This window comes from Xyrauchen texanus, chromosome 8 (genome assembly GCF_025860055.1).
Source record: "Xyrauchen texanus isolate HMW12.3.18 chromosome 8, RBS_HiC_50CHRs, whole genome shotgun sequence".
Lineage (NCBI taxonomy): Eukaryota > Metazoa > Chordata > Actinopteri > Cypriniformes > Catostomidae > Xyrauchen > Xyrauchen texanus.
Genome location: NC_068283.1, coordinates 33,799,690 through 33,825,190, shown reverse-complemented (window position 1 = coordinate 33,825,190; position 25,501 = coordinate 33,799,690). Strand labels below are relative to the sequence as shown.

Sequence of the window (25,501 nt, the reverse complement as noted above, 5' to 3'; positions counted from 1 at the left end):
GTGAATAAAACATTTACTCATAGCTCATGTGAAATGCTTTTACTTTGAAGTTGCACACACATGCTTGTGCGGATCCAGCACGAGCAGCAATCTCCTAACAGTTTAAATGGCCTGGATCGCCTGCTTGGATTGTCACGGAATGACCATCTTGATTTGTGAATCAGAGGAACTTTTGATCCTGATCCTGAACTTTTTGATTCTGGCTGATGGAATATGCACTTCAGAGGAAGATATTAGATGAGCACTTGAAGGGAAAAAAATGCTGGAATTACATGAGATATTTATATGAGAAATCTTGGTAACACTTTATAATAACAGTCCATCATGAATAGGTAATTATGCAGGAATTAATACAGGATCAATGAGTAGTACTACATTAACACTTTAGTTACTACTATTAACTAATATGGAAACATAATTGACCAATCAGTAATTGAGAGTGACTTATAGATGACTGAGGTAGTTCACTGTTAGTTAATCAATTACTGAATTTGATCTGCCTCATTGAGAACTATCAACTAACTATGGCTAATTTAAAATAACTAGTGAATAATTACTAATGAAAACATTAACATGTGTCTAAAATAAAAATGATTATGTTTTTATTGTGAACAAGATCATGCATGGGTTCTTTGTTGGAATTAATTTATGAATGTAACAGGTCAATAAATCAAGGCTACAGTGTCTGGTAGAGTATCATAGTCAAGGATGTAACCACATATTCAGGATTGATGGGGACCAAATTTAACAATGTAAAAAATAACCATGGAAAAAACCCATATCAGTAGACCAATATTATGGGGGTGGGGGGTTACTAATGATCTGGACCATTATTCTAAATTGAGGGACATGGTAACGCATTATTAATTAATGAGATCTTCCTGTTTCCTTCCTTGGGAGTTAAAGGTTACCTGGACCATTATTCTAAAGTGAAAACACATTATAAACCTTTAATAGTAACTGGGGTGTTACTTGTCAGTTAGTAATGAATACTTAAGTGTTTGTTCATAAATTTTATTATTTTTCATATTATTCTGGCATATAATCATTTAAATAACTGAAAATAACTGCATAGACTACAAACCTTTAGCAGGATAATGCTTTGAATTGATGGTGCTCATGGTTAGTACATGTTTTAAAAGTCTTATATCTTAAAATAAGTAAAATAATAAAAATGATGTGTCTGAAGGACAAGTGTGTTGATAACCACAAGACTTCAACAGAAAACGGAGAGAAAACCAGCATGCAGCATGAGGCCGATTCCACATTTGTAATTCCACCCTAGACAGCCCACTCTAAATGCATACAGTTTTTATCAAATTAATTTGACATGTTTCCTCCTTTATCATGTTCACAATAAAAACACAATCATTCACATTTTAGACTCTGTTTATGCTTTTATTAGTAATTAAGAATTAGTTATTTTAAATTTGCCATATTTAGTAGATAGTTCTCAATGAGGAAAATCAAATTCAGTGATTAGTGATTACATAATATTGAACTACCTCAGTCATCAGTTCGCAATTATTTTGATTTGTTAATCATATTTCCATATTAGTGGAAGTTACCTATTAATGTCGGACCATTATTCTAAAGTGTTAACGATATCTGCATATTTGCAGAGAGTATATAATAGAAGTTTTATTTATATTTGCCTTTTATCATTAGAAAAGTTACAAAGGAACTTTTGAGGAGAGACTGTTAGAATGCGTGCTTCAGAGGAAGATTTTTGAGCATTCCACGGTATGCTGGATCTGCTGAAGTTGTTTGAGGTTTATTACATCTGTTTAAATGAGAAATGTGCATATCTGCAGACAGTATATGACATCAGTTTTATTGACATTTGCCTTTTTATCATTAGATAAGACTAAAGATTAGTTAAATGGTACAGGGAACTATTGAGGAGAGGGAGGGAGAATGAAACAGTCGAGCACTTTAACATTATGAGCTCAAACGCATCTGTCTCTGATATGCGGACCATTTAAATGATACTGTGTTGCATACCGATCTATTAATTGTAGTAACACAATGGCATGTAACACCAAAACAAACCATGACTGGTTGTTTCCTGTCTGAGTCGCTTCACATGCAACAAATCAGCCAAAGGGGAAAATGTAAGCTCTCACCCAGAGCTTACATTACAACCAATGCTGACAGCATTAGGGTATAATGCACATACTACACTCACCAAAATGATTATTAGGAACACCATACTAATACTGTGTTTGACCCCCTTTCGCCTTCAGAACTGCCTTAATTCTACGTGGCATTGATTCAACAAGGTGCTGAAAGCATTCTTTAGAAATGTTGGCCCATATTGATAGGATAGCATCTTGCAGTTGATGGAGATTTGTGGGATGCACATCCAGGGCACGAAGCTCCCGTTACACCACATCCCAAAGATGCTCTATTGGGTTGAGATTTGGTGACTGTGGGGGCCATTTTAGGACAGTGAACTTATTGTCTTGTTCAAGAAACCAATTTGAAATGATTCGAGCTTTGTGACATGGTGCATTATCCTGCTGGAAGTAGCCATCAGAGGATGGCTACATGGTGGCCATAAAGGGATGGACATGGTCAGAAACAATGCTCAGGTAGGCCGTGGCATTTAAACGATGCCCAATTGGCACTAAGGGGCCTAAAGTGTGCCAAGAAAACATCCCCCACACCATTACACCACCACCACCAGCCTGTACAGTGGTAACAAGGCATGATGGATCCATGTTCTCATTCTGTTTACGCCAAATTCTGACTCTACCATCTGAATGTCTCAACAGATATCGAGACTCATCAGACCAGGCAACATTTTTCCAGTCTTCAACTGTCCAATTTTGGTGAGCTCTTGCAAATTGTAGCCTCTTTTTCCTATTTGTAGTGGAGATGAGTGGTACCCGGTGGGGTCTTCTGCTGTTGTAGCCCATCCGCCTCAAGGTTGTGCGTGTTGTGGCTTCACAAATGCTTTGCTGCATACCTCGGTTGTAACAAGTGGTTATTTCAGGCAAAGTTGCTCTTCTATCAGCTTGAATCAGTCGGCCCATTCTCCTCTGACCTCTAGCATCAACAAGGCATTTTCAGCCCACAGGACTGCCGCATACTGGATGTTTTTCCCTTTTCACACCATTCTTTGTAAACCCTAGAAATGGTTGTGCGTGAAAATCACAGTAACTGAGCAGATTGTGAAATACTCAGACTGGCCCGTCTGGCACCAACAACCATGCCACGCTCAAAATTGCTTAAATCACCTTTCTTTCCCATTCTGACATTCAGTTTGGAGTTCAGGAGATTGTCTTGACCAGGACCACTGAATGCATTGAAGCAACTGCCATGTGATTGGTTGATTAGATAATTGCATTCATGAGAAATTGAACAGGTGTTCCTATTAATCCTTTAGGTGAGTGTATATAAGCTATATAAAAGCTATATCAATTGAATTTTTATAATTTCACATGTTATTCATCAAAACTAGCGCTGAAAGTTAACTTTTTATAGAAAATACAGTATGCTCTGCCCATGTTTAGAGATTTAACAAACACACACACACACACACACACACACACACACACACACACACACACACATTACTAAGCTTCAGAGTTCCTCATATCGTTCCACAATCCATTTGTTTGCATGACTCCATGACCCTATTTGTACTTGTTAAGATCATTCATGGAACAATGGAGGAAAGCAAAATAATCAAGGGTGAAAGAAAAATAAGGGTCAGAAATGAAACTGCGGATCTGACATCTTTGATAAATTCTTTAGTTATTAAGTGATGTCCGGTTATCATACTGTAGGACTGTTGAAGTGATAACATTTAAAAGTAAAAGATTCATGAACATGATCAATTCATTTTAATGTTATACATAATTCAGGTAAACTTGTCGAAGGATGGTACACATATTCAGTTTTAATATATATGTAGTGCATTTATAGTAAATATTGTGTAATACATAATTCAGCAATTGTGTGTGCATTACATTTTATTTGCTAAATAAAATATGTTGTATTATTGTAACGTTACTGGCAAGGACAAAGACGATGACATGAAGTGTTGAACCCAAGTGCAGTTTATTTTTCCAAACGTGAAAACAAGTAACCCTAATATAAAACGTGAACTAAACATAACATTAATATGAACATAATGAACATAAACCTGACTTGACTTAACTTGGCTATGACTGGAACGAAACAACAGTGTTACATTAACATTCATCAATACTAGACAAGTACAATGGTAAACATAAGGGCTTAAATACATAACATGGGTAACAAGACAACCAATGAACAGACAGAACTATAAACAAGATAACAAGACTATTAAACATGAACCAATAACAAGACAAGACAAATAAACAAAGGAACCAATGAAATAACTAGAACTGATAACAACATAATTAAACAATAAATTAATGAAAACAAGACACATGAACATAGAGGGAAACATTAAATCACATGACAAGGGAAACTAGATTTTCAAAATAAAAGAAATTAAAAACAGCAACCAACAGAATAAACATGGGTTAGGGCTAAAACTATTAGTCAATGTTATCGAAAATGTCCACAATGAAATTGTAGACAAAAAGTTCCGTTGTCGAATAGTTGTGTGATGTTATGTAACGTAACATGCGATCATACGAAACTCTAATGATGGTGCACGAGAGCAGCACTGCAGCTTGCAGCTGACTGTGGAGAGGAAGAAAACACAGCTCATAGTCCAGATGCACTCTAAACTTTCACAGCTTCAGGTGATGTAGATCAAAGCATTTGTCTTAAGATGGTTATTTATAACTTCAGCTTTAGTGTGTCAGTTGGAAATATAAATGTTAGACTCCCAAACATTACTTTTGCAAATAGAAAAGATTAGAATAGATGAACAGAGAGCCCTGCAACAGATGTTATGGCCCCTACAAAGCCCCCCCAACAGGAGCAGCACTTCAGCTTGCAGCTGACTGAGGAGAGGAAGAAAACACAGCTCATAGTCCAGATGACCTCTAAACTTTCACAGCTTCAGGTGATGTAGATCGCAAAGTACAGTACTGTGCAAACGTCTTAGGCACACAAGATGTTTCACAAAAGCATTTGTCTTAAGATGGTTATTTATATCTTCAGCTTTAGTGTGTCAGTTGGAAATATAAATGTTAGACTCCCGTACATTACTTTTCAAATAGAAAAGATTAGAATAGAAGAACAGGGAGCCCTGCAACAGATGTTTCAGCCCCAACAAAGCCCCCCACTGAACATCGTCCAGTCTGAGATTACATAAAGAGACAGAAGCATTTGAGACAGCCTAAATAGATAGAAAAACTGTGGTGAATTCTCCAAGAAGCTTGGAACATCCTATCTACCAACAACCAAGAAAAACTGTGTCCAGGAGAATTTGGGCTGTTTTAAAGGCAAAGGTGGTCACACCGAATATTGGTTTAGGTTTTTTTATGTTTACTGGACTTTGTATGACATTAAGTGATAAATGAAAGTGATTATGTCATTATTTTTGAAGGCATTCTCACTATGCAAAATTTTTCAGAAGTGCCTAAAACTTTTGCACAGTACTGTATGAGTGAATTATATAAATATACCAAAAAGTGAATACAGAAGCACTCTCGTTGTGGAATAAGCAGAGCCGGAGCTGCAGCTACGCTGAAGCAAAACTTGCGTGTCAAGTGTCTTTAAAGGAAACATCTTTAATGCAGTTATATTTAATGAGTTATAGCTTTACTAAAGTTCAAATAATAAGGAAGTAGGTCATGTAAATAACTACAAACTCAGAAACTGGCATTTCTCTGTGTGGTCAGCACCTCTTCTATGAGTTGCGCGAAGTGTCCCGATCTAAATGGGAGAGATTGAAACTGCATCCGGCTGATGCACTCTGTCGCAGGGATGCTCATCCATTGAGAGTACACGCTTGCTGCAGCTAGATTATAACAAGATGGCTTGCGGCCTATTGAATTATAATATAGTATAAAAATACTTATTATCATGAAGACAATTGGCAATACGCAGCTTTATTAATAAGAGAGAGTTTGTTTTTTTGTGAGTTAAAGATGGATTGAAGTGAACAAAAAGGTAAGAGAGTAGTTTTCGCCCCATTATACACTGCAACAAAAAAATTATTTATTTGTTTATGTTTTGGCTTGTTTTCCAATATGAATATCTAAAACTCATTTAAAACAATGTACATTTACTTCAGCAGCTATACTGCAAAAAAATAAAAAATAATCTGAGAATGTTAAATATATTATTAAAAATACAAATATTTTAAAATATCTAAAAATCCTTTTAAAAAAGATGCATTCATATTTAGACTTGCTTTTAGAGAACAGTATATAAGTATATTTTGTCTTTACTGCACTCGCATAAGTATGACAAAATGAAAAAATACACTTAAAGCAAGTCTAAATATCTTATATGTTGCAATAGGACTTACAATAGGACTTTTTGCAGTATTTTTAAAAGATGATTTTGTCCTCTTTATTGTTAGCAAGCATGTTTAATACAACCTTTTAAGTCTGGGAACAAGCTGAATAGTCAATTAAGAGCTAATGATTAATTGTTGCAATAATCGCCTGAACGGTCAAATAATCATTTAAATAATCGTTAGATTAGTAGATTATCAAAATAATCATTAGTAGCAGCCCTAGTCAGCAGCAGTCCTCCTCACAGCCTGATGAGGTCATTGCAATGCTCTGATAGTACAATAACCATCTGTCTGCTCTTACAGATGGTGACAGATGTCCATGCTTTAAATAAACTGGATGTGGCTCTGCATCCATGAAGAAACTCATCTGTCCTTTTCTACAAACCTGTTTCTGCAAACTGTTTGAAGTCCAAAATCTCCTCAGACACAAACAAATCTGTTTTCCTTTCCAAGTCATAATCATTCCAGCAGATCAATCGCTTTAATTGAAAACTGACTGTTCTTCATATTGATTCAAATCGAGACTGATGGTAAAACTAAATGTCATCTCAAGACATTTTTGAATCAAGTGATCTTTAAGCAATTAAGTTTAAAGACTGAAAAGTGAAGGAAGACTTTGCATTCACCAAACTTTCACATTTGCGTACATGCGTTGAGTACTTTTCTGGCCTTACAGTCATGATCTTAATCACTACTGATGATAGAGACTGGCAAAAAAAGGACCACTACAAAATACACCTGTTGCCTTTTATGCTTGGCATAATGTTAGCTTGGAAACTAACATAATGCTCTTTGTTTGTCCCAATTAAGCATACCATAAATATGTATGAAAGGACATTTAACAAAGATGTAATTCAAATAGTTGTCACCCATTTTTAGTGTTGACATAATAATCTATTCACAGAAGCAGTGCCATTTAAATTGTCTTGTGCATTTCTCTAGTTTGGATTGTAATTTCAAAAGAGGAAATCCTGCTCATGAGTGCCATGTCAATGATGCCCATCTCTGGAGTGGAGGTGGGTGGGACACCTACATGGGCTGCACCAGGGGTCAGCCGGGCCATGCTTACACATAAAATCAACAGTGTTTAACACACACCACAAAGGCAGACTGTTTAACGAATTGGAATTCCTCAGTAGGAGTGTGTGGACATCTTTCAGAGTTACTATTTTTATCCCTCCCTTTGGTACTGTGCTTCTGTCTTTCCAAAATCTGTGAGATTGTCTTATTTGTCTATGAGTGACTAGCATGCCCTCTTGCTGTCTCAAGATGAGCTGCAGGTCGATCTAAGAGACATTTCTCAGAATTTACTTGTACGGTGCATCTGGCCAGACAAGGCAATAGACCGTGAGGGGATGAGAGGACTTGTTGAACAGGTGAGTCGCACCATATCAGATTGCAGCATGCAAAAAGTGATTTAAAAGAGCTTAATTTAAAGAGCTTGTTTTTCAACAACTTCACACTCTGTTGAAATCTTCTGAATCACTGAGTCTATACTGTCCATTCTGTAAAATTGCTTTTTTCAGTGATTTAATCCATTCACATTTGTCCCTCCAAACTGAATGGGCTAAAAAAAAAAAAAAAACATTGATCATACATTGAACATAGCATATGTATTTGTCAGAGAGGGTGTGAATGTGTTTGTATTTTGCACCTGGGCTGCAACTAACGATTATTTTGGTAATCGATTGATTATTAGAACGATTATTTGACAATTCAGCGATTATTGTATTGATTAATCGCTAGCCCTTAACCTGACTTAAAAGGTTGTATTAAATTTACTTCTAACAATAAAGAGGACAAAATCATATTTTAAAAATTCTTCTAAATGACATTCACTGAATTAAAGGGACAAAATTACTTTTTATTACGGTAAGTTTAATTCAGTAAAGAAATTTACTGCAAATAATCGTATTGTTATCAACTGTTTTTGTCTTGTTTTTCATTTACAATTATCTAAAAATCCATAAAACAATATACATTTACTTGAGAAGCAATATATAAAATATTTAAACTGGCTAGAGAATGTATCTTAAATATAAGTGTATTTTGTATGTAAGTGTAAAGTTGAATCTTAATCTTAATCTATTTTTCACTTGGTTATACTTCTGCGAGTGCAGTAAAGACAAAATATCCTTCTATTCAAGATCTATTCCATAAAAGCAAGTCGAAATATCATATATTACTTCTCGGGTGACTGCATCTTTTTTTTAAGGATTTTTATATATTTTAACTTTGCGATCTACATCACCAGAAGCTGTGAATGTTTAGAGTGCATCTGAACTGTGAGCTGTGTAATTGTTCCTCTCCGCAGTCAGGCGCGAGCTGCAGCGCTGCTCTTTTGATTCATTATTAGAGTTTAATGTGATCTCATGTTAAATTAAATGAGATCAAACGACTATTCGACACAAAAAATTTTGTCGACAATTTTTTATTCTCGCCGTCGTCAATAACGTCAACTAACATTTCAGCCCTATTTCACACAAACATTTTCATACACTTTAAGAAACAGGTGTCTTTTACAATTTCTGAGGAAGCCAAAACCAACCCTTACAACATGCACACACAGATGAACTGAAGCTTATCTGATTTTAATATTGGTGTTTAGTTGATTTTCCCTAATGAATGTGTAGAAAGTGGACTGCATGTTTAACGAGGTACTGTAATTGCCAGCAATAAGCTCTTAACTGCTTGACATTGTTGACAAAAGACATTTTATTATTTTACTGAAGATGTTTGCAGTTGTACAGATCTATTCAGTATATAGATCTGTTTAGGCCACGTACACACACTGCTAAATACAGTTGTCACTCCTCTTCTTTGGAGTGCTATTTCTGTACACGCAGAGTTTGATTATGTAGGTGACAACCACATTGTACAACCAAGCTAACTCCTGAAAAATCCATGTACTGACAACCGCATTTACATTAAATCTGCATAGTGCATACAGAACCGAAATGAACATCTGGTCGTTAATGCAACTACATTTAGCTGTAATGCAGAGATGCCACTCTCTTTTAGACACTGGCGGCTCGTCTAAGGTGTGGTGCTTGAATATAACAGTAACAGAGGTATGTATCTTCAATTATTGGCTACTTTTTACAACAGTCTGTCTTTCTACACATAAGCTACTCCCACCAGCTCTGCTGTCTGTGTGATTCCATACAAATACAGTCAAAATTAGCAGAATGAACATAAAACCCAGTGCCTGTCTCAACGACTGGTTACTAATCAGTGCTATTATAATATGTCTCTGGTCATCAATAGTACTTAGGACAAAAATAGAGAACATCAAATGGGTTAAACTTTTTGCATTTGCATTTCTTGTTAACAGCTGTGGGATGCCAAAATCTAGCTATGGTCTTATCATTATGACAACCATTGTGACTTCAGCAGTGACTCCTGTATTCTGTACACACACCAAATAACAATTTAGAGGATTCACATCCGCACTGAAATGCAGTTGTCATTCCAGAAATGTTGCAGTGCGTCCATGGCCAGATCTACATTGTTTATAACCTGCTTATTGATAAGAATCAGTTCCTGATCAGAGGATTTTCTCAGCTGCTAAATTCAGCTCATGGTACAGGGAAAACGGAAAGCTTTTATGGAAAGCTCCAGAGTTTAACTGAACCAACCCTTGAAGGCTTTATTAAAGCAGGCCCTTAGTTTCAATAAAGCAGCTTAAAATTAAAGCTGATTATTAATGTGCTCTACATGTCTATTAATAATAACTGCATAATAGTGTTTAATAAGGGATAATTCACATATTGCTCCATAATATATCACTGTCACACGGCAAATGAATTACCCATGATGCCCTTTTTAGGCATGCAGACATGTAAGCCGTTTTCTCGCCTTCCGCCTCTCCCTCAGATTTTAAGTAATGCATGCAGATTAAAGACCTAAAGCCTCGAGGTAAATATGATAATTAAATTATTAGTGTCTTGCTAATGTAAATTATGGTTATTTATCTAAAGGTATGAACTGACAGCACTGTGACAGGGGGGCAAACCATGTACAATACTTTTAATTAAATGTCTTGCTGGCCCTCATCTGTAATTTTTTGAGTCTACCATTTTCAGCCTATGTGAGTTATTTTTTTCTTCTTTGCAATAATATAACTTTATTCATACTACTAAGAGAACATGATTGCCTTCCTTATGAATGTCTTCAGTTGAGATTGTGGGGTCCTTATTAAATTACCAGTATTGGTAATGTCCTTGCTAGATGTTCTGTGTGTCTCTCATTTGCCTGCAAGATAGGACTGACCTCTATCAAATCTAGACTTGGGTTTCAGATATAAGAGAATATGACCTTATTAAGTTGCCTCTCATTGGCAGCCCCTCTCCGTTAATTACATGTAGGTGTTCTGTAATTAATCTAGGTTGTCCACCCTCTTCTGAATTACTCTTAAAATGGACAAATGTAAGTAGCCAAATGTGGGGTTTTACAGTGGGGAAGCTGGATTTGCACTAATGCTACATCCTACCAACAGTCACTGAACAGTATGTGGCATAATTTAAATAAAAATACAAGAGGATTAAAAGGTGTCAAAGAAGAAGTCATTCATTATTCCAGCTACACAGCAGATAATTGTAACACAGAGTCTGTCAGAGGGGGGATTAAATTTAGACTGAGTGTGTTAAGATATAACACTCTCACTGAAGGTGCATGGAAAACAGGCAGCCATGCACAAGCTTTGCTCGATTGAAAGTTAAGCTATATACTGTAGATACCCCTGGCATATCTTACTCATTGATATCAGTCATAGATGCACCAAGGGAACTAAGGGGACCATTGTCTAACAGCTGAGCAAATTCACACTCCTACAGGAATCCCTTTATTAAAATGTTTAAGCCAAGTGGATCATGAGCGCAACTATAATTATTTGTATTTTTGATAATTAAGTTGTATTGAAGGTAAAAAAAAATATTTGTCTAAAAACATTTCGCATAATCACCCATTCACGTGCCTAAATTTGATCAGTCCAATCGAATCTCACCTTTCACAGATCATTCACTTTAGATTGTTAACCCAAAACTAACATTCATCATTTACTAACCCCCGTGACAAATGAGTTATTTCGCTAAATGTCCGAGCTGCTCTTTTCCATACAACAAACTGGCTGTCAAGCTCGATTTTTTGGTTTATTGAAAGAAAAGGAAAAAGTAACAGGTCGGTATTTGAAACCAGGTCCCCTTGCACTCAGAAATAAAACGATATCACTACAATATAAAATCATTATATTCTAGTACACTTATGTATAGTAATACCAAAAGTTTTTTTTTGTGTTGTAATTTTATTTTATTTTATTTTTTTACTTTCCAAGGGCACCAAGTGAGCCAGTACCGTCACTTGTGCCACCTCCAAAAAATTAAAAAATAAATAAAAATGCATAACACCCTTCTTTTTCTCACTGTATTTTTTTTAATTGCCCCCTCAGTTTCCTCCCTTTCCGTATTTCGCACACAACACAACAGGCATCGGACCCCTTGCGCGTGAAGCGAACCGTGACGTTCAAGGAACAGTCAATACGCGCTCGTGCGGGTCCATCCAGAGCTCTCGCCTTTAAACTCCCACCCTCAAGTGTGAAGTGGACGGTTAAAGGCGCGAGCGCACGGCGGGAAAACAGTTAACGGTCAGCCCTTGACGGGCAGGTATGACTACCTGAAGCGCGGCACTCAGCCGATCACAGAGACCACGTTCGGTTCAATAAACACAATACTGAACTTAATAGACCCCTTAGACCTTAAATCACACCCCTTCCCGCTTACCAAACACGCTGTCCCGTTGAGGAGCAGCAGGATGATGCCGTGGTCGGAGCGCATCTCGTCGGTCTCCTTCTATGGACAGCTCCGTTCAAGAAAACGCAGTTCCTCCGTTACCTTATCCAAAATAGCCGAGACCCGGTCCCATGTCCAACAACAACTCTCCTCTCAGTGGAATCCCACCTGTCACGGTAAACTCCCGCTACTTGGACAGCGTCACATTCAAAGCTGTGTGGAAACTGTCATAACACTTCATCTCTGCGATGAAAGATGAGACGACAGCGTACACTTTACTCCGTTTGTGTTAGTTTGTTTTGGAAATCATCTCCGTTATCCGCGCTTTTGTGTGTTGGTGACGGTTTGGATCCCAGTGCGCGAGCCTGACCGGAGCGCAAACTCCTCGTGCGTCGCACATATCAGTACATTCAGACTGGCAGCGGGGCTTTCACACGCACTGACACTTCTCTCTCTCTCTCTCTCTCTCTCTCTCTCTCTCTCTCTCTCTCTCTCTCTCTCTCTCTCTCTCTCTCTCGCTCTCTCTCCTGTCAGAGCCTTCAGTCGTCTTCTTACTTTTTACTTACCATCACTCTCCTTTCTTTCTTCCTTTACTTTGCCCACTCCTTCTTTTCTTTTCTTTAAATCTACTGAAAATGAGCCGGATTACACAATAACGATCAATTTACGTCTTTCAAACATGAAACATGAACATGTATATGCAACACTTGGTAATGGTATGTTAGATGTTATGGATAGAGCGAAGGGCTATGATTGATTGATTGATTGATTGATAAGGGGCTGATAGGTATGTTATTCCAGGAACATGTCCTATTCACAATGTGCTAAGAGCAAGAGCATCACATGCTAATTAATCCGGATGACAGAGTTTTTCCACCATAAAACACAGGGGCTATTCACATGGGTCTGTCATCATTTGAGGTACTCTCCCCTCCACCTATCTGTTAATTGGCACTGGGAGAGCCCTACTGTGTTTTGAGATGCGATTTCTTTAGCTTTATTGATTTGAAACCGTCTGGCATCCTCTGCTTCGCTATGTTAGTCTATTTTGAAATCAGTTCATTTAAAGCCAATTTAGAACACTTGGTTCATTTGCACACTATTATCATAATTTATTTTCTTGTCTGTCTTTTTGGAGCTTAAGTTAATAATTTTCTTTCATTTTTCAGCATCACAAGGGCATGATCATTATCTACCTTGAATGTAGACATCTTCCGGTATGAGCCACTTCAAGCAATAGTGATATAAATATACTAAATTATGCTGCCTATGTCATCATATTATTGTTGATTTTTATTTTTATAAACACATTAGTTCAGAGGGAATGAATGCAGTCATTAGCTCTGTCATCACATCTACCAAAAACTTCTTTACACAACCAGGAGAGAGCTCAGCTTGCACTTTTATTGTTTTGTCAAATTTCACTGCACAAAGATGGCATCTAGTGTCATCTTGGCAAAATAATAAACACATTGTTCTCTCCTTTCTTGTAAGAACATTCTTTCTTTCTTAGCAGTGTAATTAATAGACACGTAGTTCTCGCATTTTGCATGGCTTATAAAATAAATGACTAAATAAATGCATCATCGGAGGTTATACAGTACATATACTGGTACATATGAATGGAGGTTAAATGGAGACAAGAAACACTGCATCGTCAAACTCTCTGTAAAGTAAGAAGCAGTTATATTATTGACTGTTTAATACAACACACAGCAAAAAGTGAAGTATCTACTCACTCTTATCAGTTAATGCAGACATTAGAAAATGATCTTACATTAGCATATTATTCTGCTGTACATCCTGTGGTTGTGTTATAGTAAATAAGCTTATATTACAAAATTCTGGAATTTGTATCCCTCTAGTCAGTGCCAGTCCTAGCATTGGATCCCCGAAAACGATACCCCCACTCCTGAAAATAAGGCTTCAAAGAGCAGTTTCGTAGTAAACAAACAACCCACAGTGAGTTAATTCTAACTGTATATCAGGTGCTAATTTTCAATAAATTAAAGTAAAAGAAGTAAGGCCAGTCTGCAGGGTCAGTTGGTAGCGCACTTGCTGCCTGTACATTACTGGGTTCTGCACTTGTGTCTGCGTTAGCTAGCTGTACATTACGGGTCTGACATTAGTCATTAATCTTACAGATCATACAAAATCTTTGTTTAATCACCGGCCCTGAACACTTGCTTAGTTTACTCATTTTAAACCATGACTTGCACTGCACACAAATAACTAATATTGGCATTATATTCATGCTGTTTAGCCAGAGGGGAACTGGCACCCACAGTGAGTCTGGTTCCTCCCAAGGTTATTTTTCTCCATTAACCATCTTATGGAGATTTGTGTTCCTTGCCACAGTCGCCTTCAGCATGCTCACAGGGGTTCTAAATACAATTATTATTTAAATATTTAATTATTTATTTTTATACATAATTCACAATCATAAAAATACACAATAACTCTAGATGTTAAATTTTCTATTAATGCATGATTTTCTGTAAAGCTGCTTTGAAACGATGTGTGTTGTGAAAATGCTATACAGATAAATGACTTGACTTGCACGGCTAGCTGTACATAACTGGTCTGCACTGCTTTAGCTAGTTGTGCTTTACCAGCGTCTCGCTGGTGCTTCTGGTCTTACTGATGAACTTGAGAATTGTTCTGAAGGCAGATAAAAAATAAAAATCGAATCATTATTTGATACTTCATTTAAAACACAGTAACAGTGCAAAGTAATAGTATCAGCTCACTTTACAGACTAGTAATTTCAACGTTTTTGCAAACAATAAAACAATAAACAAGATTAAATGTAAAAGTTTAAAAGACTAAAGTTTGAAAAAATACTCAAATGGGAGTTAAGAAAAATTTGCAATTAAATAAACTAAATCAAATAAAAAAAATTGACAGCTAAATGTTTACCAAAACTAACGAGCTAGCCAGCGCCATCTAGCTTTCTGAAAAATGTCACCGTTGAATGCTTTCACAAAATAGACCAGAAAATATTAAATATATTTTTTCTCATGAAATTTGAATTAAACATAATGCTTGAGCACATTTCTCTAAATGTGCACACTTTTGACTAAAAGTTATAATTTTTTTGTTTATTGAAGTATTGACAAGACAGTCTATTCAGCAGAACTTGCATGATTGCACAGGTAGGATAACCATAGCCATGCCTATCTACTACGTTACACATCACATTTTATCTAGCACATGTTCGAAATGGAAACAATCTTTTTTTCTTTTTCTTTCTTTTTACTGTTACAGTTATGTTTGCATCAAGAAGCTCTCAGCTGCAATCGAAAACGTTGACAGATGACTTAGTTGCTGCCTAATCAGTTAATGGCTTAACCAACAGTGTTTTTGAATGAATGGAACTCTTAAAGAAACTGGTCTCAGTACAGTTAAAAAAAGCACCTTATTTTTATCCTACCTCCGTATACAGCCTCTGAAGTGAGCATTTTCCGATTTTCGGATGCAGCCCTCCTGTTTTCCCTGGCAGATCGGGGGCCCTACGCAACTTACATATATTGTTTAAAGGGAGGACTGGCACTGCTTCTAGTTATTTACATTGCGCTAATTACAATAGAACTTTGTCACACTTGCCAGAAATGCAATCGCTTGCCTACTTCCACATTGTAAAATAAAGTGGATATGTCATTACTGCTCCCTCTCTTCTCTCTTTCTCACTTTGTGGTGTTTCTCTGTTACTCTGCACCTTGATTTTTACATTTTGTGTCATGCTCTCCAGGGTTTCAAAGCTTTTGACCCCACCTCCAAGCCAACACACTCCCACTCCCAATCAGACTCTCTCTCACACACACACACACACACTCACACACACACACTACTATGTTGCTATTATTAATTGACAGTGGGTTTACAGTGACCTCACAGGGTCAAAGGTCACTGGTGAATTTCCATGGGACATGCTCAGATGACATTAAAGGCTAGTAAAATAGTGATTAGAAAGTAAATTCTTCCCTAAGTCAGCTTTTTCCACAAACATACATGCAGAGGGATAAAACCCACACATTGTTTCTTCCATGAAAATGAATGTATCCGTATCACTATTATTAAAGTGAGATACCGAATCTCACAAAATGTGTCAAGAACATGCCCAGGTCATATTTCACTCCAAAATGTAAATAAAGAAATAATAAACTATAATTGCTGTAAGAAAATTGCATTATTTTCATGGCAATCATGTCCCGCTCCCAATTCTCATTAATGTAATGCCAAAAAAGTAATACGATATTTGTAACATTGTAAAATATCACTGTTGAGATAAATAGAAATTACTGAAAAACTCAAAAGAAAAATGTTCGAGCACAATACGAATGAGAATTTTTAGGGGGAAATGTGTTTAGCTGTCATGAAAATAATCTTCATTGTCCTATAAATTAGGCTTTATTTTCTTTATGCAAAACCTTATTTCTTGTTGTTGTTGTTTTTCCCCTTGTGAACTGGACATGTTCGAGGTGAGTAACCAAATCTCTTCTGCTGTATCATTATGCCTAAAGATATTGCATCCCATGTAGAGTGTGTATTTGTGTGTCTATGTGAAAGAGATAGTATCTCTGTTTGTGTATGTGGGCCTGCATTAGTGCAGGGATCAAGACTGAGGGTGTTACTGGCATTATCTTTTTTCACAATGTTAATGTCATTTGAGTGTTTTGTGTAGGAAACAGTGGATAATCCAATGAGGAGAAACTGCTTCTGAGCTAAGAACATCAGAAAGATCTTTAGCTCTATCTAGTGTTGGTTTTGCTTACTACAGCCATTCTGAAGAAAATGTTCATATGAATGCACCTTTGAAGAAAACTGATTTTAGACTGGCGGTCAAGGAACCATGAAGTCACATCTTTATGATCTGGGCAGTCTTAAGTGAAGTGATATATATATTTCACGTATGTATCTCTTGTTCTAGTTTGCTGCAATCAGCTATGCGTGAGGAGTTGTAAGCAAGTTTACATCAAGATTGCTCCTAGGAGATTGCAGATGGCAATATTAACTGTGAAAAAGGAATTACATTTGGTCCATTTCTTACCCCAAACCGATTAGATCATTTTAGAAGACATGGACTAAACCACTTGGGTTTTATGGATTTCTTTTTTGCTGCCTTTATATATTTTTTTGGAGCTTTAAATTGTTAAAACTCCATTGCATTGTATGAACAAAAACACATCATATTTCCATAAAATTATATTTTTTGTGTGCCACAGAAGAAATAAAGTAATTTAATTTAGGATGGCATAAAGATGAGAAAAGTATGAGAGATGTGAACTATTCCTTTAACAAAGAAAAATTAAATCTTGTTGGATGTGATTAGGTGTGATTTACCTCTAGCAACTGAAGAGGGCACCATTGCTTTAAGGAAATTAAACAAACATGTTCTCCATATTTTCAATCACTGTGTGTACTTTGAATTGAAAGTTTACTTTAATACCGTTCCCAGCAGATACACAACAAGAGCTTTTTAAAGGTTGTTTGCATTCAGTCAGGAGACATCAATCTGCAAGTTACACTCACTCACTATTTCAGCTCAAATGATCCCTCACCAGAGAATTATGAATAACATAATCTCACTCCCACTGATTTAACCCCTATGATTATGTTTCTTTTTCCAGGTGCGGGGAGACAGAGAGAAGAATGAGGGACCAAAGCACAGAGAAACAGGATATAAAAGAGAAAGGCAACCTGTCTGGTAGAACCGAGGTGGCCGAACAATCACCAGTGAAAGAAACATACAGTAATCAAAGCTGCCTATTTCTACTCAGTCTAAATCAAACCAACATCATAACAAAATCTACAGTGATACACACTCATGAATGTTAGCGTTTGTAATGATGAGGAGGGTGGAAATGTATATTGAAAATGTAAACTTAATCACAGAGGGGAAAAAAGCAGTGCATATGGTTGGTGTTTATATTTGCTGCTAAAACTTGTGCCATAAAAAATACAATCCAAACCCCTTCCCCCAACTTTACATAATACCAGCATTTACTCAGCTTGAGTGCTGTTTAAATGTCATAATTACACTTAAGACTTCAGAGACATGTGGGATAAAACAGAAAACATCAAAGATGGGACAAAGGGAACAGAAAAAGAAAACAAAGAGAAACCAAATTCAAACCCTCAGCAAAGAATACCCATATGGAAGACAGAGATGTGAAGATGAAGGACGAAAGAGCTGCAGTTAAAGTAACAGGAGAGCTGGGAAGAAGGTGGGAAGAGGGACTGCAGAGGTCGAGTTTACTGAAGGAGTTTACTGTTTTTTTTTTTGTTCCTGGTCAATGTCATTTAAAGAGCACCAAACAACTTAATCAATATGAAAATGAGCCATTTGCCTCCAGCATTTATTCCAATGAGTGTCTTTTAGTTGAGTCTAAATCCAGTCAATGGTTGGATGATGAGATGCGACAGAAGGGGCAGGTCTGTCCTTCATGGCCTCTATTGATCCGTGCCTAAAACAGACTTCATCAGACTGCCTCAGCATGCTAAATATAAGCCTGCATGTACCTATAGAAGCAACTAATGACATACAGTATAAAACACAGAGATAAAGCCACAAAGAGATTTAATTTGTGTCTGCCTGTCTGTTTCTTCTTGCTGTTTTGGTTTTTACACAGCCCATAAGTACATGATTTGTCTTAAACATTGTGATGATTCAAGGAATGCATGGGCAAGGAGGAAGCTGGATCTGGCTTAACAAACACATATACATTTATTTCTTAAACATGATACAAAACAAATTAACGTGCTGCTTCCCCACAGACATGCCGAACACACACACACACACACACACACACACACACACACACACACACACACACACACACACACACATGTTGTGTTTCCATGTTTTATGAGGACTTTCCATAGACATAATGGTTTTTATACTGTACAAACTTTATATTCTATCCCTAAACCTAACCCTACCCCTAAACCTAAACCTCACAGAAAACTTTCTGCATTTTTACATTTTCAAAAAACATAATTTAGTATGATTTATAAGCTGTTTTCCTCATGGGGACCGACAAAATGTCCCCACAAGGTCAAAAATTTCGGGTTTTACTATCCTTATGGGGACATTTGGTCCCCACAAAGTGATAAATACACGCTCACACACACACACACACACACACACACACACACACACACACACACACACACACACACACACACACACACACACACACACACACACACACAGCTCCATGTGTCTCACTCTCTCTTGTCTGCCGCTGTCCCCTCTCCTTAAATACTCCTGCCGCCCCTCACTGGAATGCGAGACCGGTGTGGCACACAGGTGGAACTCATTCACCACTTATCTTCCCAGCCTCGTTCTGCCCAGATGCCACTCGGTCCCTCCCTGCTCACCACAATCAGTATACAGTAGCTCATAATTCATGTTGGATAATTAAATATTATTCCATCTTATTTGGAGCCTAACAACATTATCTGTCTGTTTATATTCATTTTCTCACTTTTACTCTCATTTTGGGTTTGTCAGAGAAGCATTTGAATTCCTTAACAAGATGTCATCTGTCCTTTTCAAATGAACTTCTTGATGTTGGAGGAGAGAGCTAGTGGGCCTTTTATAATTTGTTCTGTTCTCATTCTGTCATTCTTTTCACATGAAAGAGATGGATAAAGCCTCTCGCTGATTCTCAGTTAAAACTCCAATCTGCTTAACACAAGTTTAAATTAACGTATAAAAGAATGTAGTGATCCTGTTAACATTTTATTTGACTCAGACTCATATTAAATATAAAAAGTAAGAGGTTCTCTAATATAAGGGAGAGGTGTGTTTTGCTATGTTATCAGAGACACACATGGGCCAACACAGAGTAACAGTTTGATATGTGTCCCTTTGAAGAAATAGGATGGGAATCCTTTGATAAAGGTGAATGTGAAGCCTATTGAAACAGTGCTGACACACACACACACACACACACACACACACACACACACACACACACACACACACACACACACTGTGGACCACTGGGGAAGTGTAATTTGAGAGGTTGCTCTGTCTGTCTGTGTGTGTGTGTGTGTGTGTGTGTGTGTGTGTGTGTGTGTGTATATTGCTCCCATATCATCCTTTTGCCTCAGATGATCAGGTCGAAACAGGAAGCAGTCATGACCTTCTAAAAAGGGTTAGACCCAACCTAAAATGCTGAAAATGGAGATAGTGTTTTCACATGTGCAGTGGCAAGCAGAAACAATGTTTAGTTTTTAATTTTTTTTGTGATATTGAGCATATATAGCCTACATTCGAAATCACCCAAATGTCTAGCCTAGGTGCCGGGAACCTTTTTTCACTTTGCAGCCATTTAATATTTGGTTGATGCATTTTTTTGAAAGAGCCAAACCCATAGACTACTCAAAAACCAATAAATATGCAAAAATTAATAGGTAGCATGTTGCAATATGGAATTGAATACACGTGTTTGTGTGTGTCTCAATAATATTACTTCATTTTACAATTGTTCATGAAAGATTTAACATCCCTTTTGGGCTGGGCGATATGTAAAAAATATTTTAACAATAATCGCCTTTAAAATATTGCGATATCCGATTATATTGTCAACCCCCCTGCCAAGGGTCAGTGAATAATTTTGCTTGATTTTGCTTTAAAAAATAATGTATTTATTGAAACACCAAAAACTTAAACCAAAGACATCTCTAAATTTGAATTGCACTTGAAACTACATGACAAAAGCAATAAAATAACAAAGTTATCAAAAATGTTTATATATAGCCACCTTCCCAAATCCAAACATTTACCCTTTCCAACTTGCTATCATGCAAGCATCCGTCAAGGACACCAAGTAAAAAATTACTAATAGCCTACAAATTAAGAACTAAATACAATGATAAATGTAAAGGTATTTATAATAATCATCATAATAAATAAGCATAATAAATTCCTTTGTGTTCCCAAAAAATGCTTCCAAATGTGTGTTTTTATCGAATGTGTTTGTATTGCGTTTTGGTAATGTAGTTACTGCTGCCTAAAGAAAATAAAAAATAACTCAATTTTAGGTTCAAGGTGTACGTGTCTTGTATTAATTTATGATTTAATCACTTTCGTCTTTGTTTCTTTAATACAAAGATACCTGTATATATTACTGAACCCGCAGAGTTGCCTTCACAATGCGTAAGAGTGAACTGCTCCATGGAAATAAAGCAAACTAAACTCACAGTCGTGATTCTACACACCCGGTCCCTTATCAGGCTAATCAAGCCTCCAAGAGGGATAAAGGCTGACTGCGGAGGATGGTATAATTTATATTGCCAAGCCGGTTCTCGCCTCCTCCTTTCCATTTCGGCACCAGTGTAACGTAGTTCAATGGAAAGGAGGAGGCGAGAACCGGCTTGGCAATATAAATTATATTTTAATTATAAACTTAAACAAAAGACAACAACACACACGACGGACATGTCCGTTAATGATCTCTCTCTCTCCCGCACCATCCTCCGCAGTCGGCCTTTTCCCTCTTGGAGACTGATAAGGGACCGGATGTGTAGAATCACGACCCGGCCCCGCCCTACGCCCTGCCACACGCTCGTTGAAAATACTCTTAACAGCTAAGATCAATAGTTAATGGAAAACTAGGCCCAGAACTCTATGAATGTGCATGACGTGGAGAAACACTTTCATTGCACTCGTGAACAGCAGAGCTCACTGTGCACACATATAATCAGACGTGCATCGGCAGCTTGTCTTTCGTCTGCTCTTCAAAATATAATCATGTTTCGTCAAATGCGAATCTTTGTGTTTAATTTCTTGTCATATATCACTCCAATAAGTCTTACAGGTCACCTTCCACAGTGGCTGGTACATCAGCAAAATACTCTGCATTCATTTCAAACCTTGTTCACCAGGAGTAGGCTTTACGACAAATTCGTGAGAAAGGAAATCAAAACAGTGTCATTGACTTCAAGCTTTGCAATCGCAACCACACTTTCTGTAGGAAAATTTTCTCCAGAAAGTTTTAAACGATCATGTGTTTGTGAATGGTGAGACACCCGGTGAGCCACTTGATTTTTAACAAAGAGCCACTTGTGGCTCACGAGCCGTAGGTTCCCGACCCCTGGTCTAGCTCCTCGTCAATGGAACAGTATGGTAAATAGAGATAGTAACTTTTTTTTAGAATGTTTGGCCAGATAATTTAAATAAGAATATAATATATTTGTTTCTGAGAAACCAGACACAGAAGTCCTTATTAATACCAGAGTGATGCATGATTAATGTCTGTGGATGGGGATAAATGGTTTTAAGAGACTTTGGTTAAATGCGAACGAGGCACTTCATATAAAAATCAATAATCCCTGGCTACTTATCTCCATCTGATGTGACTCATGCTGTTAAGGGCTATAGAGCCTCTGCTGTTGTTACCTTTAATGATGCATTTTGTTTGTTTCCATAAAGAAGGATGCTTTGGAGTGGGGCATCTTCACTGACACATGGGCACATTATTATTAAGGCATAATTCATGGAATGTATTTTTTGTTTGTGTTATTATTTATCTGTGTGCTTCAGATTGGGTTATTTTGGTATGCACACATATGGATTTAGGTGTATGTGTGCATCTTTCCCACTGGGGTGTAGAGGGTGGAGAAAGGCAGAGAGATTAATGGAATTCATAATTAAAAAAGCTTTTAGTGTAGGGAGTGCCACCAAGGGTTGAGTGATCAGGGCAAAGCCATTTCACACACACACACACACACACACACACACACACACACACACACACACACACACACACACACACACACACACACACACGCACACACACAAAAGAGGATCAGAAAAAATGCCATTGTCGTTTTGCTGGCACTTTTTCATCCCTGAGGCCTTGGAATTTATACTGACACCTATTGGCCTCCATGCATGAAGTTTGCTTATTAGAACAAAGTCTGAGATCAGAATGGCATCCTACCATTCTTTTCTTTCACAATTTTTGTCATATCTGTACAATAGAGATAGTAAGAGTAGTATGCTAGTATCCTGGGAAAATACTCAGTGCTGAGTCTTGTGTGCTCAAAAACCTTAATAAAACAAAGCAATTACTTTTCATTGCAAATTTGGTCTGTTTCCATCATAGAAAAAGACAAATTAGGGACTTCAAAGAAATGTATATTACGTGCCTTGTTTAATTTGTGTCACTTATATAGTACTATTGTCTAATGTTTTGTATTTTTTGTTATATTTTTAACTCTGTGGGTACTTTACTATGTATTTGTATTGCTGCTTATGCACCTTAATTCCAACATAGGGTCAATAAAGCACCTATCTATTAGGGCTGGGCGATGTATTGAATAATAGGCCTTTTATTTGGTCACTGCATTTTCTACAGAGTGAGTCATTAGACTCGTTTCACTATCCTTCAGGGCCAGGGCGGGGGGTTGAGACAAGAGTTACATTGCTGCGCCGTTTTATGGTCTGTTCTGCATAATGCGGCGGATCATTTTAGCTTATCGCGGCCCATTCGGCCCGTTTTGCGGCCGACCAACCGGACCCCTTGGTTCTCCCAATGGCCAGTCCTCCCCTGATCGGCCCCAAAGTGCGTCTGCCCACAAAATGCCCGGTATGCCAGATTATCAGTATAGTTCAGGGCTGCACAATTAATCAAATTAACACCAGAATTATGATGCAGTCATATGTCAATAATGCAAAAGGATGTGAATTTATGACATGAATATATGTTCTGTACAACCTTCAGAGCGATACCAAGGACCTCACATGACAGAATGCTGTTTTCAGAGGTCTCGGAATAGTTCACGTGCATTGTTAATGCAAAGTGCTGCAGGTTCATGCAATCTCACAATTCTACACATCTGTAATCACTATACAAATCTAAAAACACTACACAGTACTACAGAAAATAAGGAAACAACAGCATTACACCAGATTTTTAATTACAAACACTGTAAACTGTCAAATACAAACTGACACTGCAGTGCACTTTCAGTGTTCCACCAAAATAAAAGCTCCAGGTGAAATAAATATGACAGATACACTATTGTATTTTATTGATATTACTATTGTATAAAAAAATCTAATCATTGAAACAATAGTAATACTTATTCAGTATTATATTGTAATAATTAACTTGACTGGGTTTCACATTTAAATTTGCATAATAAATTAATTTGTGTTCCCAAAAAATGCTGCCAAATGTATTTTCTTTTCGAATGTGTTTGTATTGCTTTTTGGTAATACAGTGAATGCTGCCTAAAGAAAATAATACAGAACTCAATTTTAGGTTCAAGGTGAATGTACTGTATCTTGTAATACTTAATGATTTAATCACTTTTGTCTTTGTTTCTTTAATTCAGTGACACCTGTATTACTGAACCTGCAAAGTTGCCTTCACAACGCGAACACAATGAATCTGTTTGCAAGTATGCAAATATTGCATATAATTGTATAGAACATTGAGCGCCACATCCATTTAAATTTTGTAATTTCTTTTCCTTATTGATAAGTGGCTGCATCCATCCATCATGTATAATTTAATATTCCACACTCTGTGTGTTTGTGCATGTGTATATTAATGTATATATATGTTTATTCGAGAGGTATCAGATGTATATTGCTGAGTGGTTATGATTAACAGACACTATAACTCACATAGGCTGTGAAAACATTCAAAGCACTTTTCATTTATTCCAAATGAGCATAACACACTCAGCATACATGCAAAAGCAAGCTGCAGACATTCTACCTACTGTAAAATAAAAACAGGTCGCTCAGTGACCCAGGTCAGGGATCACACATAAGGGACAAACCACTCCTTTTCAAGACATGTTTTGCAATGTTTTAACAGCACTATTGGTGCCCCAAATGTTCTCCCAGCAGATACACATTGTTTCCATAACATCCAAAGCACACCTAGAGCAACTCAGTGTGCTCCTGCACCACATGCTGTAAGAGAGCAGGGTTGATCTTGAGTTTAGAGGGACATGGGAAAGGTAAGATTACTCTGGGAGGTTAAGACTGAAATCATAGACAAAGACCCTTTCAGGGATCTCTCTTAACTTCTGAAGTGTTGTCTGATCAACTGATCTATCAAATTTTTATGAAAACTGAAATGACCGATGACTGGTTTTGCTCTAAATGTCAAAATAGTTAACCTTCCACATTCAGACGTCAAGAGGAAAGTTAGTGGAAAAATAAAAACCAAACCAGCTTTGCACTTTGGTCTTTTTCTCCAGGCACTGAGTGGGAGACCTAAAACCCATGGCAGGGGGTCCTTAGGGGTCTTCATGCTCAGGGGGGATT

At 37.2% G+C, this 25,501-nt stretch overlaps 1 protein-coding gene across 1 annotated transcript in view; it reads right to left on the bottom strand.

The window, feature by feature from the left end:
* The window catches only part of LOC127647961 (neurexophilin-1-like), a 43,421-nt gene extending 31,175 nt beyond the window's left edge, over positions 1-12,246 (bottom strand). The window contains exon 1 of the mRNA XM_052132499.1: positions 12,193-12,246. Within this exon, the coding sequence (XP_051988459.1) occupies positions 12,193-12,246 (54 nt within the window). The remainder of the gene's footprint in view (positions 1-12,192) is intronic.
* Between the last annotated feature and the right edge of the window lie 13,255 nt (positions 12,247-25,501).